This window comes from Ovis aries, chromosome 6 (assembly GCF_016772045.2).
Source record: "Ovis aries strain OAR_USU_Benz2616 breed Rambouillet chromosome 6, ARS-UI_Ramb_v3.0, whole genome shotgun sequence".
NCBI classification, from domain to species: Eukaryota; Metazoa; Chordata; class Mammalia; order Artiodactyla; family Bovidae; genus Ovis; species Ovis aries.
Window position 1 is genome coordinate 93,665,763 of NC_056059.1, and position 15,746 is coordinate 93,681,508.

At 40.2% G+C, this 15,746-nt stretch overlaps 1 protein-coding gene across 1 annotated transcript in view; it reads left to right on the forward strand.

The window, feature by feature from the left end:
- FRAS1 (Fraser extracellular matrix complex subunit 1) overlaps positions 1–15,746 on the forward strand; it is a 523,572-nt gene that overhangs the window by 184,241 nt on the left and 323,585 nt on the right. The window contains exon 3 of the mRNA XM_027970762.2: positions 11,650–11,757. Coding sequence (XP_027826563.2) covers positions 11,650–11,757 — 108 coding nt within the window. The remainder of the gene's footprint in view (positions 1–11,649; positions 11,758–15,746) is intronic.

The following is a 15,746-nucleotide window of genomic DNA, read 5'->3' on the forward strand; positions in this document are numbered from 1 at the left end:
GGTATACAGTTCTAAGTTGATGATTGTTTTGTTTCTCTCTTTAAATATTTGTTTTCTGCCTTTCACCATTTTTTTTTTGTTGATTTTTTTTTTGGTGGACAAGTTAGCTGTCAGTTTTAGTATTAATGTTTGAAGTTAATTCCTCTGTGGCTTTGAAGATTTTTCTCTATGAAAGCAACCTAAATGTCTTTTGATGAATGAATAGATAAAGATAATATAGCATATATATATTGTTCGGCTTTAAAAAGGAAGGAAATTCTAAGTTTGCAGCAGTATGGATGAATCTGGAGGGCATTGTGTTAAGTGAAATAAACCACATGAGGAAAGACTGCGTGGTATTAGCTATATGCTGAATATATATATATATATTTTAAAAGGCAAACTCATAGAAATGGACAGTAGAAAGGTGATTATCAAGACTGGGGATGGAGAAAGGAGGGACAAGTTGGAGGAAAAAGTTTTTTTCTCTTTGCTGTGGATTTTTTTGTGTCTTACCCTGATGTTCTTAGGTGTTTTCTTTAGGTGTATTCTACTTGATGTACATAGTAGTTCTTGAATCTATGGCTTGATGTTTTTCTTCTGTTTGGAGAAATTCTTGGCTATTAATTCTTGAAAAGTTTATTTCTGTTTATTTTCTGCTATTTCTTTCTCAGGACTCAGTTGCCCATATATTAAACCTTATGTCATGTTCCTTGTGTCTCCCATGCTCTTTTCCATGGTTTCCATACTTTTTGTTCTTAATGTTTCAGTTTGGGGTTTTCTGTTTCTTATCCTTCTGGTTGTTGTTGTTGTTATTGTTGTGTGTGTTATATCCAGTCTGCAGTTAAGCAAAATTAATCTCATATGTTTGTTTTCTGTTTTGCAATTTGAAATTAACTATGCTTATAGATATTAGTTATCTGATGAAATATTCATAGGTTTTAGAAAATCTCTAATATATGTTTTTATTGTCTTCTGTTATCTTTATTAAATTCTAAACAAAATAAAGTAAAATCTTTGTTTGAGTTACATGTTAGTTAATTTCCTGGACAATTCAGGGTATATTATTAGCACTCAATAAAGTCTTTTTATTTATGTGTAAAACAGGAACAGTTGAGATATATAACCAGATAACCATAAACAGATTTTTCATTGCTGTGAATGTTTTGTGGGACACTTGAAAGTCATGTGAAAGTGGGACAGTTTTCTAGGTGCTGCAATGTCTTACTTATTACAAGACATCTGGAATTTATGATCCTTATCTATTAAATGTCAGTAACACCCCCACCTTTATTCTTCAAAGCAAAATTTTAAATGCCTCTTGGGGTTGCATAGTCCCTGTTTAGCAGCATGCTCTACATTAAATCATGAGGCCGGCTCACCAATGTTGAACTCTTTGACTCAAGGCCTTGGCTGGGCCTGACAATAGACATTGTGGAATGTGGATTTACCTGGTGGAATGTGAGTGCCAGTACAACTCCCAACCATTTACTGGTTGGCCAGTTTAAGTAGACCAACTGCCAAGAGACTAGCTAGAAGGAAAAGTTAGGGATGAAGGTTTTGCTGCATAGCTTCAAGGGCTATGATGCAGCTTTGGCATGCTGGAATACAGTAGCACCAGGCAGAAATAGAAGGACCCTTTTAGAACAAAAGTCTTGATGGAAACATAGGTCTAGAAGGCTGGATCTCAAATAGCACATATTGAAATCGGCTACTGCAGCCACAAGAGCAGCTTGGAGAGTGAAGTGCTATAGTCTGTGTATTTGACTTTCAGCGATTACATCACAAAATTGCTAGAAATTATTTAGATTTGGGAATATCTATCCATCTACCCATCCATCCATTCATTAACTCAGTCAAAATCATTATAAGTGCCTGCTATGTTTCAATCACTATGAGAATGCAAAGCTACCTCTATATAAAGAAATTATCCTCAATTTTGGGGAGGGAGATAGATGTAAACAATTAATTATAGAACAAATGAGAATGATCTAGTGGGGAGTGGAAGACAAAAAAATAAATAATTTTAATATGAGAGATAATGGTACAGCTATACTTTAATTTCATGTGCAAACATTTTGAATGTTTGATTTTTTTCCCCATTTGCTTTAGAAATAGAAAATAAAGTCTTTGAGAGTTGAATTGCTAGAGAGAATAAAAAAAGCAATTTCAAGCTTAAGCTATCCTAGATTCTCCCTAGTAACTGGATTACTTTGAGTGGAAATATGAGGCAGATTTTTTATTCAATATAGAACTTTCTGTGGTTAACATCTCCAGGAATTTATGAGGGTTATTTTGTCACCGGAGTCCTCTTAGGTTGGGCTTTTACTGAAACAGGATTGTGTTAGAACAAATGGAAAGCTGGGGGTAAAAATAGAAGAGCTAAGCCTGTGTTTCCATTGCCTCAGAATTTGGAATGTGAAGCACATTTGCTGGATATTTAATTTTATTCTATATTTTGAAGAGTATTTTGTTTGTATATTACTCTAGGAGTATGATTTCCACAACACTCTATAGAATAATATTTTGTAAACATTTAAACTATTGGAAAATAAACTTTCCCTTATTTTGGAAGCTGAAGGGATTTTCTAAATAAATCTCTAAATGCTACAAGTATTCCCTCTGTCACAGAAAATATTGTGGTCAACTGGTTAAGATAGTGGCAAGTAATCAAACTCATAGCTGACATTTATTAAGTGCTTTTTATGCACTAGTCACTGTGCTAAGTAAGTACATTAGTTTATTTCATCTTCACTGTCTCCCTGTTGGGTCCTATCTTATCCTTAGTTTATATATTAGGAAATGGAAGCTCAAAAAAGCTAAATGATTTGTCTAAGTTCCCAAATCTAGGAAGTAATTGAATCAGTATTTGAACCCAAGTTTATCAACTCTACCGTATTATCTTCCCCAGTGGCAGTGGTAAAGGGTCTGCCTGCAAATATAGGAGATGCAGGGAATGAGGGTTCAATCCCTGGATCAGGAAGATCACCTGGAGGAACCCACACCAGTATTCTTGCTGAAAAAAATAACATGGAAAGAGAAGCCTGGCAGGGGACTCCATCGAGTCACAAAGAGTCAGATGCAACTGAGCATGCGCTTACTATATTGGCATTGGTACTTGAGTTCATATGCTGAATAACTTGGTGTATAACTTTGTGTCCATAGACCAAGGCTGTGGGTACAGATGTGGGTATGGTGGGAAAAATGGAAGCTTTAGAGTCAAATGGACATTGATTCAGATATAGGTAGAAATACCAGACCACCTGACCTGCCTCCTGAGAAATCTGTATGCAAGTCAAGAAGCAACAGTTAGAACTGAACATGGAACAACAGACTGGTTCCAAATAGGAAAAGGAGTATGTCAAGGCTGTATATTGTCATTCTGCTTATTTAACTTCTATGCAGAGTACATCATGAGAAATGCTGGGCTGAATGAAGCACAAGCTGGAATCAAGATTGCCGGGAGAAATATCCATAACTTCAGATATGCAGATGACACCACCCTTATGGCGGAAAGCAAAGAACTGAAGAGTCTCTTGATGAAAGTGAAAGAGGAGAGTGAAAAATTTGGCTAAAAACTCAACATTCAGCAAATGAAGATCATGGCATCCAGTCCTATCACTTCATGGCAAATAGATAGGGAAATGATGGAAATAGGGACAGACTTTATTTTGGGAGGCTCCAAAATCACTGCAAATGGTGACTGCAGCCATGAAGTTAAAAAGGACACTTGCTCCTTGGAAGAAAAGTTATAACCAACCTAGACAGCATATTAAAAAACAGAGCGATTACTTTGCCAACAAAGGTTCATCTGGTCAAAGCTATGGTTTTTCCAGTAGTCATGTATGGTTGTGAGAGTTAGACCATAAAGAAAGCTGAGCTCCGATGAACTGATGCTTTTGAACTGTGGTGTTGAAGAAAACTCTTGAGAGTCCCTTGGACTGCAAGGAGATCCAACCAGTCCATCCTAAAGGAAATCAGTCCTGAATATTCAATGGAAGGACTGATGCTGAAGCTGAAACTCCAATACTTTGGCCACCTGATGCAAAGAGGTGACTAATTTGAAAAGACTCTGATGCTGGGCAAGATTGAAGGCAGGAGGAGAAGGGGATGACAGAGGATGAAATGGTTGGATGGCATCAGTGACTCAATGGACATGAATTTGAGTAAGCTCCAGGAGTTGGTGATGAACAGGGAAGCCTGGTGTGCTGCAGTCCATGGGGTTGCAAAGAGTCGCATGGGACTGAGTGACTGAACTGCCAGTCAGTTACAAGCTTTGGGAATATTACCTAGACTCTTGGACTCCTGGTTTCCTTATCTGTAAAATGGAGATGATGACAACACTTATCTCAAAATATTTTAGGAAGACATATGAAAGATGTGAACATGCCAAAGCATCTGAAATCCAGAAGATGTCCTCTTCCTTAGTTTTCTTTACTGTGCCAAAAGAACTTGGAGAAATAAGATTGGCTTTATGGAAGCAGGGGGAGCTTTGGGAACATGAGACAGGGAAATACTGACTGAGTTAAGGAGGCAGAGAAGGTCTCCCTGAAGAGCTGATGTTTAAGCTGAGACTTGGAGGATATGTGAAAATTAGATGAAGTGGGGGTGGGAGTGTGCTGTTGGAGTCACAGGGAGTCTTGCTAGGCAGGTGTATCGCTAAACCTCACAGTCCTTTCCCCTGAAAATTAGCAGCACTGCCGTAGTTTATCCCATCTTATGGGCCTACTAAAGTGGGAAAGTGGAAGAGTGATGTGAAATGGTAAGACTGCTCTATAGTAACTATCCATCTATCTATCTATATACGCACTGCAGACATAAAATAAGGCATGTATATGTACATGCTCGGAGAAGGCAATGGCACCCCCTCCAGTACTCTTGCCGGAAAATCTCATGGACGGAGCCTGGAAGGCTGCAGTCCATGGGGTCTCTGGGGGTCAGACGTGACTGAGCGACTTCACTTTCACTTTTCACTTTCATGCATTGGAGAAGGAAATGGCAACCCACTCCAGTGTTCTTGCCTGGAGAATCCCAGGGACGGGGGAGCCTGGTGGGCTGCCGTCTATGGGGTCGCACAGAGTTGGACACGAATGAAGTGACTTAGCCTTAGCTTAGGTACATGCTAAGTCACTTCAGTTGTGTTCGACTCTGACTCTATGGACTGCAGTCTGCCAGGCTGCATGGGATTCTCCAGGTAAGAACACTGGAGTGGGTTGCCATGACCTTCTCCAGGGGACCTCCCAACCCAGGGATCAAACCCGCGTCTGTTACATCTACTTGCATTGGCAGGTGTGTTCTTTACCACTGGAGCCACCTGTAAATAGGATGGATTTGAATCCCAGATCCACCCTTTACTAGATGTGTTCTGGACAATTCACTCAGCCTTTTCACACATTGTTCCATCATTGAAAAAGTAGCATGGTGATGCTTTGTCCACAAGATGCTGGGAGGGCCCCTGAGATGCTGAGTGTGTGGGAGATTGGAGAAGTATTACTGGCCCTTGGTAGTAGCTTGTTTCCTTTCCTTTCCTTTCCTTTCTGCTCCTCCACCGGCTCTAGCTCACTATTCTAAGACATATGTGCAAGAACATGATGTTAATTTGCCATGCTTTTCAGGGTTTCTTGTTAGCCAACTGAACAAACACATTTGCAGTAGTATAAAGAAGCTGTCTTTTCATCTGTGGTCCATGATGTTGTTTCTGTATCTAAGTTGATCTTCTTATGATTGATTCCTTCAACTTTATCATTTTAAGACAACAGCAGGAGGAGATCAGGTACAAGCTAATCACTCCAGAATGCTAAAATGTGAAGCTACTTCAGTCCTTGCTGTGCAGAACGAACTCCATAAGGGGGTATTGTGTGGAGCAAGGCTCAATGGTAAAGAACACACCTGTCAGTTCAGGACATACGGGCCTAATCCCTGGGATGGGAAGATCCCCTAGAGGAGGAAATGGTAACCCACTCCAGTATTCTTGCCTGGGAAATCCCATGGACAGAGGAGCCTAGTACACTTCAGTCCATGGGGGTCACAAAAGAATTGGACATGACTTAGACACTGGACAACAGCAAATTTTAAAAATAGGTCTCAAGTAGGAAGGGGATCACTGTTTTCTGTTTTATTTACCTTTGGCTTGTGTTTGTTCTTCCTGCAAGGGGGGGAATTTAATGTAAATACAAGGACTCTTAACCTTTTCTTACCAATAAGTGTCCTCTGTTCCCTTTTATTTGGGGGTGGATAAAGAGTTTCACATGAACTTAAAAATGAGACCAAATGAAAAAGGTACTGTTTATCTAAGCTGTCTGAGGAAGGGCGCTTGGGAAAAGAATTGAACTTTGAAATAACCTTATGAAAGTTATTGATTCGTTTCTTTATGGTTCCTTGACAAACAGGAACCATTATTTCTGTGTCCGAATTGGAGCTGGGTCAAAGAACCCTTATATATGGATTATCTTTCCTGAAAACCAGACTTGTCAGGAAAATGAACTTCCAGAAATGGAGACACGAGGCCCAGTGGAATATTGTAGTCCTTTCATGGCATTCAAGGACAAATAGAGACACAGTTAGTTTTTTAAAATCTTACTGAGCCCAAGAAGAAATGTTTGAGAATAACACAAAGGTTTAGGTAAATGGCTCACTCTTAGGTATTTGTTGGGTCGTTTTATTTAGCTCCCCTCCCGCCATGCCAGTTCAACCTCAAAACTCAGTTGCTTTCTACCTATGGTTTGTAGAGAAAAGGGTACCATATTTTTGTTTTTCTCTGTCTTATATTTTGAAATTAACTTTAAAAGATCATATAAGTTACATATATTTTGCTATTGAAATAACAAAAAATATGGATAAGGATAATGGAAAGACAAAAAATCACCAAGAATCCCTACCCAGGAATGACCATGCACAGAAATATATTTTAGTTATAAAAACACATTATATTCTGCTTACTATTTTGTAACTTGAAGCATAACTTTGGAGTATTTTATTCCTTCTTTCTCATTTTTGTCCTAACAAGCCAAGGAGATTTAAAATGGGATGAATAAATCAATAATTAAAATAGGGTTATTATAACATTAAGATAAAAACATTATGTCGACAGTTGATAAACTATTATAGAATATTGTAAATAATGTTTCCCCAGCAATTTGAGTACTCATGAGGGATGTAGTCATTGTTTATTTTTAGCATTAAACAAATATTTAATAAATGCTTAACCAAGTGAAATAGTTTTTGTTATTTTTTGAAGCACCTTACTATTACTTCAACATGTCTAGGGATGGAGGCACTGCATTATCTGCAAGAACACTTTATTCACTTATTACTAGAAATATTAAAAGCCATTTAGGTTGCTTTTTAGGTTTATTGGAATCTAATCCTTTAATCTACATTCTAGTGAAAAACTATTTTAAGACTATTTCTTTTGCAGAATGTGTTAGATTGGAAGAGAGGATTATAAAGCGACAGAATTGCAATGGTAACATGGAAAATCTGTAGAATTTACTTTACAGTGTTATTTCTTTGGACTTTATGGCTTTATCCAGTTTTAGCAATCGAGGAACTCTCGTATCCCTTCCTTCATAAAGCAACTTTATGGTGCCATAGAAATTGATTCCTAAAGTTTTAGACCTGAAAAATATATGGCCATCAATCTAGGCCTTGGTAAAGGGCTCATTTTGTTTAAAATTAACCATAAATTATAGACTAAATGAGGACATTTATATAAGGAAGGTTTTTGAAAATGCCTAGATGAAGAAAATTTTTCTTTGTAGTTTGAAAGTGAAAGTTGCTCAGTCATGTCCAACTTTTTGCTACCCCATAGACCGTAGCCTGCCAGGCTCCTCTGTCCAAGGAATTCTCCAGGCAAGATTACCGGAGTGGATTGCTATTCCCTTTGCTAGGGCATCTTCCCAACCCAGAGATCGAACCCAGGTCTCCTGCGTTGCAGGCAGATTCTTTACCATCTGAGCCACCGGGGAAATCTTTGTAGTTTGGTTCCAGGGAACTAATAAGCTTCAACGTTATGGGGCTTTTGTAGTGAATGTCATTGAAATATTGTTTTCTCAAGACCTCTCATCCTAACTGGGATATCTCAAGTCATGGGGAAAGAAATTTTCTTCAGGATAAGTAAGTATTCGGGTTGTTCACTAATGAAGTCAGCCGACTCTCAATAATTGTGCTCAGTGGAGCGCCTATACACAGAGGAATAAAGCTAGCTCTCCTTCCTGGAAGTGGCATACTGGAGGGAATACAGATATGTGAACAAATTCAGGAATGCTCCCTGGGCCCAGAAATTTAGTTTTTAATTAACATATTGAAAAATCATGTTTCTACAAGGGAAAATGAAAATATATTCCATGTTTTTAGGACATTTTGTTTAGAGTTGAGTGAGTGGCATCCAGTGATTGAAAGCTGTTAAAAGGTATAATGGGCTATTTTGGAGTCTAGGGTCACTGAGGAAATAGTTGAGGTGTGGGGAAGAACTTAACGCCTGGTTTAAGAATGGAGGGAGTTTTAGAACCACCCTGGGTTGAAGCGAGTACCTGGAACTGGTGTGGTCATCTGAGGTCTGAGTGAAAAGGAAGATGGGTTCATGGTTACAAATGCTTTTCCAATGACCTGAGTGGTCTTGACCACCTCAGTGGTCTTGCAGTCTATGGGTTCATTCATTTCTTCTAATGCAGCATTCCTGGGTCTTTCCAGTGAAAGTGAAAGTTGCTCAGTCGTGTCCGACTCTTTGGGATTCCTTGGACTATACAGTCCCTGGAATTCTCTAGGCCAGAATACTGGAGTGGGTAGCCATTCCCTTCTCCAGGGGACCTTCCCACCCCAGGGATCGAACCCAGGGGCAGATTCTTTACCAGCTGAACCACAGGGGAAGCCCTTTCAGTGCTTGGGTGCTAATTAAATCACAGCTTCACTCTGTTTTGCCTGTGTAGGTTGTAGTGGGAAGATGGGAAAGACAAGGTCCTTAGGGGAATATTTTCACTCCAAGAAAAGAAAATGTTTAGAAAAATACTTGCTAAATGCCTATGACATCGTAGGAAGAATTTGGAATAACAATAAATTACATTAAAAATACATAATGGGCCTTTGATAAGTTCCAGGCACTGTTCAGATTTCTCTAAGCACATCGTCTCATCTGGTCTTTTCACGAACCCTATGAGTTTAGTTCTTTATCTGCTTTACAGTTGAGGAACCTGGGACACTTAAACCTTGATAAAATGGACTCACTGTTAATGACTGGTGACACCAGGATTCAAATCCAGTAGCCTGATTTCAGAGTCTGGGTTCTTAGATGTCAGACAGCTTTGTGAACTTGAGCAAATTGCTCAATCTCTCACGTCTTGTTTCCTCACGTCGGGATAGTCATGATAATTACAGCGCCAGCTTCGCAGGGTTGTTGTTCCTGTAAGAGTTTCACGAAGTGCTGATGCGCACTGACTTCCCTCTCCTCTGGGCTCAGCCCTCTCCGGTGATGGCAGAGGCCCACCTCCTCCAGCGCCGCAAGTGCTTTCTCCTACCAGCACTTCCTGTCAGCACAGGATACGTGATCAATAAACAGCAGCTGCTGACTTCATGAAGTTGTCATTTTTATTTCATCTGTATCCTGAAACTGATACTGTTTTCTTAAATCAGCGGGGAACATATATTACATTGTGCTTGAGAATGAATTTCTTTTCTCCCCCTCACCTATTTGTCATTGCTTTTTGGGTTAAGAGTAGATTGTGGTTGGCACACAATTGTCATTTCAGAAGAATGTGCTGTTAACATAAACAGAAAGAAATTCAGAGGTATTCCAAGTCAGGTTCCAGTATGCATTTACTTTAATTCAAGTTTTCATGAATTAGGCACTGGGAATGTCATCTCACCTCAGATAGGTTTTGTCTTTCTTCTATCACTTGGGGTTTGAAGCACATTCCCTAAAAGCTTATACATTTAACATTTCTGAACACAAAGGATGACTTCATTTTTCCTTGAGAATGTTATGCACAATCCATGTAAGTCTGTACCAGTGTTGGTATCTCAGACATGGTCCTTCAGAGAAACAGAACAAATAGGAAACTTACATATTAGGTTGGCCAAAAGTTCATTTGGGTTTTTTCCATAAGATATTATGGCCAACCATATATATATATGGGGGTAAGGAGAGAGAGAAAAAGAAAGAGGGAAAAGTAGAGGGAGACGTTTATTTTAGGGAATTGGCTCATATGATTGTGGGGACTGGCAAGTTTGAAGCCTGTAGGGCAGGCCAACAGGCTGGAAACTCAGGCAGAATTTCTGTGATACAGTCTTGAGGCTGAATCTTTCTTCTTCAGGAAACCTTGTTTTTCTCATAAGGCTTTCAGTTGATTGGATGAGGTTCATCCACATTGTTGAGGGTAATCTCCTTTGCTTAACTGATTATAAATGTTAATCACATCTATGAAATACCTTCATAGCAACATCTAGGCTTGTGTTTGACCAAACAGCTAGGTACCATAGTGTAGCCAAGTTGACGCAGAAGTTAACCGTCTCTTTTGGTGTCTGCCTTTGTGTGATAGCATCTTTTACTAACACCCGTGCTTTTCCCAGCTCATCCCAGTTCAGGTTAGTGCTAATAGTTTCTGACTCTATCAAGAGTTTAGAATTTCCCCTTACTTCTCTCCAATGTATCTGAGTAGTGCTTCAGTTATTCGAGGACAAAAGGATGAGGAAGTATAGAAAGGAGGACAAAACCTTCACTAAGCGACTTGCGCACTGTGAGCGTTTGGTTTAGAAAGACCTTCAGTGTGCCGGGCCCAGGACACTGCGTGCTTTGGGGTACTCACAGTCTGGTCCGGGCAGGATAACAGGAATTTGTAAGTGCAGTAAAAGTGTAGCAACATGTACAAGAGACAGTAGGGTTCCAGAGAAGCCATGAAGAGTCATACCCGAGTGGAGGATGCAGTGTGTAGGCTTAAGGGTTAGGAAATGATTCACTCTGAGGTTGAGGCTTGAAGAAGTGTGTTGGTTTGCAAGCTCACTTTGGGAGAGTCAAGGAGAAGAGGGAACCAGGAAGAGGATAAGCTGTGAGGCCAGGAGAAAGGAGGCTGGGGCTGTCCAAATGCTTGACCATCTAGCGTGGACAGACAGAAGTCTCAGAGCTGTCACATTTGCTGAGGCTAGGGCTAGAGGCAAGGGCCAGGTGATGGGTCTACACTTTATCCTATCAGAGGTAAAGGTGAGCCGTGGAATAGCTGAGTGTGAGCAGATTTAGTACCGAAGAACTGGGAAGTGAAGTGTGAGGTGCTCAAAGTACTCAGTGGCAAAAGCTGCTCTTAAGAAGCTGGTTAGTGCTAGTCCAAGCATCTCTGGGCACACTCTGATGGTTTCTGCTAGTTAGCAGCACAGAGAAACCTCAAGTCAGGGAGCAGCTTGTCCTCTTGAGATTTCAGTCCAATCGATCGTCTTTACTCTGGGAATTGACAGCTCTCTGCTGCATGCCCTTGTCTTTGGCTACGTGGGTTGACTGTGGTGAAATGGATTAGGCTGCTTTTATAGCTTCTCAGGGTTTAATCAGTACCCAGCAAGCTCTGCATGTGCGTATGACTTTCCTTTGCCTTTTAAATGTTCAGGCTGTGGGGCTGTTGATGGCACCACTTCTGTGTGCTCCTACCTTGACTGATCAGTTTTTAACTCAGAGCTTATGCTTCTTCGCAGGATGCCACCATTTGGAAGCCCGATTCATGCCAGAACTGCCGTTGCCATGGTGACATCGTTATCTGCAAACCCGCTGTTTGCAGAAACCCTCAGTGTGCCTTTGAGAAGGTATGGTGTCCTAATTGTTTTCTAAATGTAAAGCTGGGGAAGAGTAGGGTGTTTGCATTTTTTTGGTCATTTGGTTTTGACATCTATCACAACCTCTAATTGCAAAGTTTAGGAAATACAGGAGACAGTTTTAGCATATCATTTCTAAGAATGTCTTAATTTCTGTGTGTTGGATGTTTACTCTGAATCAGGCACTCAAGGTTAAAACTTAAAGGTCTTACAGTGTTACCCCATTTAAAGTGTTATCCTATTTGAAGTTCTGTGGAGTAGATATCTATATCCCCACTTTATAGAAATGGAAAGTGTAGCATGGAGATTTTAGGCAGCTTAATATGATTATGCAGTTAAGAAGCTGCTATCCAGAGATCTTCCCTGGATCTGACAATTGCCATAGCTACTGATACTAGCCACACCATTTTACAAGCCACTGAATGCCTTGCAAGTTGGGATTGACTTCTCGAAGATGACTTTCTAAAGACATTGTTTATTGTGCTACTGACTGTATCATTGGGCTACCTAGGATCATGAGAGTGAAAGTGAAGTTGCTAAGTCGTGTCCGACTCTTTGGGACCCCATGGACTATAGCCTACCAGCTTCCTCTGTCCATGGGATTTTCCAGGCAATGGTACTGGAGTGGACTGCCATTTCCTTCTCCATAGGATAGACTTTAATCAAGAAATCTGGTGTTTAACCAAATGCGTGTGGGATATTTCCTCATTTCCCCTTTATTAAACTGTTTTATTTTTACTTTTTCACTATACGTCTATTCTGTTGGAATTTTTTCTCCCTGGGTACTGACTCTTTTCTTTTTAAAGTAAATCTGCTTACAAACAACAAAAAATTTTATGCTTCAAATTTGAACATTGGAAACTCCCTGGAGAAGACCAATTATTTTCTTTAAAAAGCTTTCTGTCAGTTTCACAAGCACAGTTTATTTTTCTAGAGTTTCCCCTCCCCACTCCATAATAATTATTCTTGAGTCATTATACCACCTAATGCTAAGAAGGTTCTGTTTATTTCTAACATCGGAGTGAAGTTTCTGTATCCCTTTAATAGTATTCCTAGATTTCTTCTTGGCTATATTTCTGGGAAGCTGAGTATACATTAAATGTTGGTAAATTTGGTAGTATTTTGTTGTCTGTTCTGGGGCTTTCTATTTTATGAAGTGAGTACTCCTAAAAGATCTCCATTTTGCTCACTGAGTAACTCATGTCAGAATTTGAGCTGGTTTTATAAGGGCCATGAAGACATGTCCTCCTCCACTTCATGTGAATAATTACAGTTTCATGGAAGAAGGCTGGAATTGAATGTTGGAAGACATAGATGGTGCTACTGAAACCTGGATGTGTTCTCTACCAGGGGTCAACAGGCTAAACCTGGCCTGCCGCATTTTTTGGTTTGACCTGTGAGCAAAGAATGGTTTTTACCTTTTTAAATGGTTGGAACAAATCAACAGAACAGTATTTTGTGATGTGAAATTTATATGAAATCAAGTTTCAGTATCCATAAATAAAGTTTTATTGAAACACAGGTACACTCATTTGTTTAAGTATTACCTATAGCCAGCTGCTTTTTCCTACAATGACAGTTATGTAGTTGGGGTATAGACCATATGTGACCCCCAAAGGCTAAAATATGTCTGGCCCTTTACAGAAAATATTTCTGACCCTTGTTCTGTTCCAAGCATGATTTTGTCCCTTCCTAATTTGCTCATCTCGTGAATTGTCTCCGCAAATGGCAACTCCTTTCTTCCCATTGCTCAGGTCAGAAAATGTAGCATCATCCTCCCCACTTTCTCTTACATCCCATATCCAGTATACTAGCAGATTCCCAGCTTTTCCTTCATAAAACAGTACATTTCAGATGCAACTTCTCTGCTTTTACTTTGGTTTTACTTATTGTCAGTTTTTGCCTTCATCCTTCCAGTGTCCTCTTCACTTGTTTCACTGTTTTTGTACTGGCCTTTTTCACTGTAATCTTGAAATAGCAGTTGAGGGGGGGGGATCCTATTAAAATTTAAGTCAGATCATGTTGCTTTTCTCCTTAAGTCCCTCCAATAGCTTTCAATGGCTTCTCTTCTCACTTTGAGTAACTCCTCACAGTGTCCTTTAAAGTGCTGCTGTTGTTGTTGTTTAGTTGTTAAGTCCAACTCTTTGTGACCCATGGACTGTAGCCTGCCAGGCTCCTCTGTCCAGGAGATGTTTCAGGCAAGAATACGGGAGTGGGTTATCATTTCCTTCTCCAGGGAATCTTCCTGACCCAGAGACTGAGCCCAGAGAAGCTGCATTGGCAGTCAGATTCTTTACCACAAGCAAAGCCAGCCCTCCGATCAATTGATTCCTCTCCCTGCTCTTTCTGCTTCAGACACCAATCCTGCTTGCTATTCCCTGGATTTGTCCAGGGAATGCTTCTGCCAGGCATACTTCTGCCATTAAAGCCTTTGTGCTCTGCTCTTCTCCCTGAAATTCTATCTGGGTTTTCTCGGGTGGCTCAAAAAATATTTTCTGTAGTGGTAAAGAATCCACCTACAGCGAGGGAGACATGAGTTTGATCCCTGGGTCAGGAAGATCCCCTGGAGAAGGAAATGGCAACACACACCAGTATTCTTACCTGGAGAATTCCATGGACAGAGGAATCTAGTGGGCTATAGTCAATGGGGTCACAATAGAATCAAAAAAATTTAGTGACTAATACCCATCTATCTATCTATCATCTATTTATCTATTTTAATCCTTGACTTTCTCTAAGTCTTGCCTGAATGCCATTCTATTTGAAATTGCAGTTCTTCACCCCACCACATATTTCCTATTTCTTTTCCATGCTTTATTTTTCTTCTTGGCACTAACTACTGTCTGGACATACTCTAGATTTTACTGAAAGTTCCTGTTTACTGTCTCTTTTATTCATTGTGTATCCTCAGCACCTACAGTTGCACCTGACACATGGTAGGCACTCAGTAAATATCTTTTGACTGAATGAATGAATGAGAGATGAAGCTAGAGAGTTGGTAAGTTCAAGGTTATGGAGAGCTTTGTATGCTGTACTGTGGAGCTTGGAATTTTATTTTTAAGTTGGTGGAATACAACTGAAGGTTTTAAGGCATGTGGGTAGGATGGCCCACTTTACTTTTTGAAAAATCTTTCTGGTTTTTCAAAGATAATGCATAACACTGGAGATAAGGAGATCAGTTCAAAGGTTGTGAGAATAATCCAGATGAAAGGGTGAATACCTGAATCAGAGCACTGGTAGTGTAGGAATTAAGAAAGGGCAGGGTTTTCCAGTGCCTAAGACTTCATGCTCCCAGTGCAGGGGGCCTGGGTTTGATCCCTGGTCGGGGATTCCACCTGCAGCAGCTAAAGATCATGTGTGCTGCAATTAAGACCCAGTGCAGCCAAATTAATAATAAAAAGAGTAAAGGGTAGATTTGATAAATATTTAAGGAAGAAATTAGCAGAACTGAATAAAGTAGGAGGGTGAGAGAAAGGAAAAGGAAAGATGACTTTCATATTTATGAGCTGATGACTAATTGGTTAGCAGAGTCGCAAACTGATATTGAGAATATAGGAGAATGAGGAAAAGATTCCCATCTGGGAACAAAATGATAATTTCAGTTTGGACACATTGAGTTTGAAGTGTTCGTGGAAGAGAAAGGTAGATATGTCCAACAGGCAGCCGGAGGTATGACTGTAAAGCTCAGAGAAGCATGTGCTATGCTCAGTCATGTCTGACTCTTTGCAGCCCCACGGTTTGTAGCCCTCCATGCATGGAATTTTCCAGGCAAGAATACTGGGGCAAGTTGCCATCTCCTACTCCAGGGGATCCTCCTGACCCAGGGGCCAAACTCACATCTCCTGGGTCTTCTGCATTGGCAGGTGGATTCTTTACCACTGACATGACCTGGGAAGCCCAGAGTTGGAGATATAATGTAGGTATCAGTAGGAGGAACACAGGAGTGCAAACTTTTAGGATGAGTGATCTCATCCAAAGAG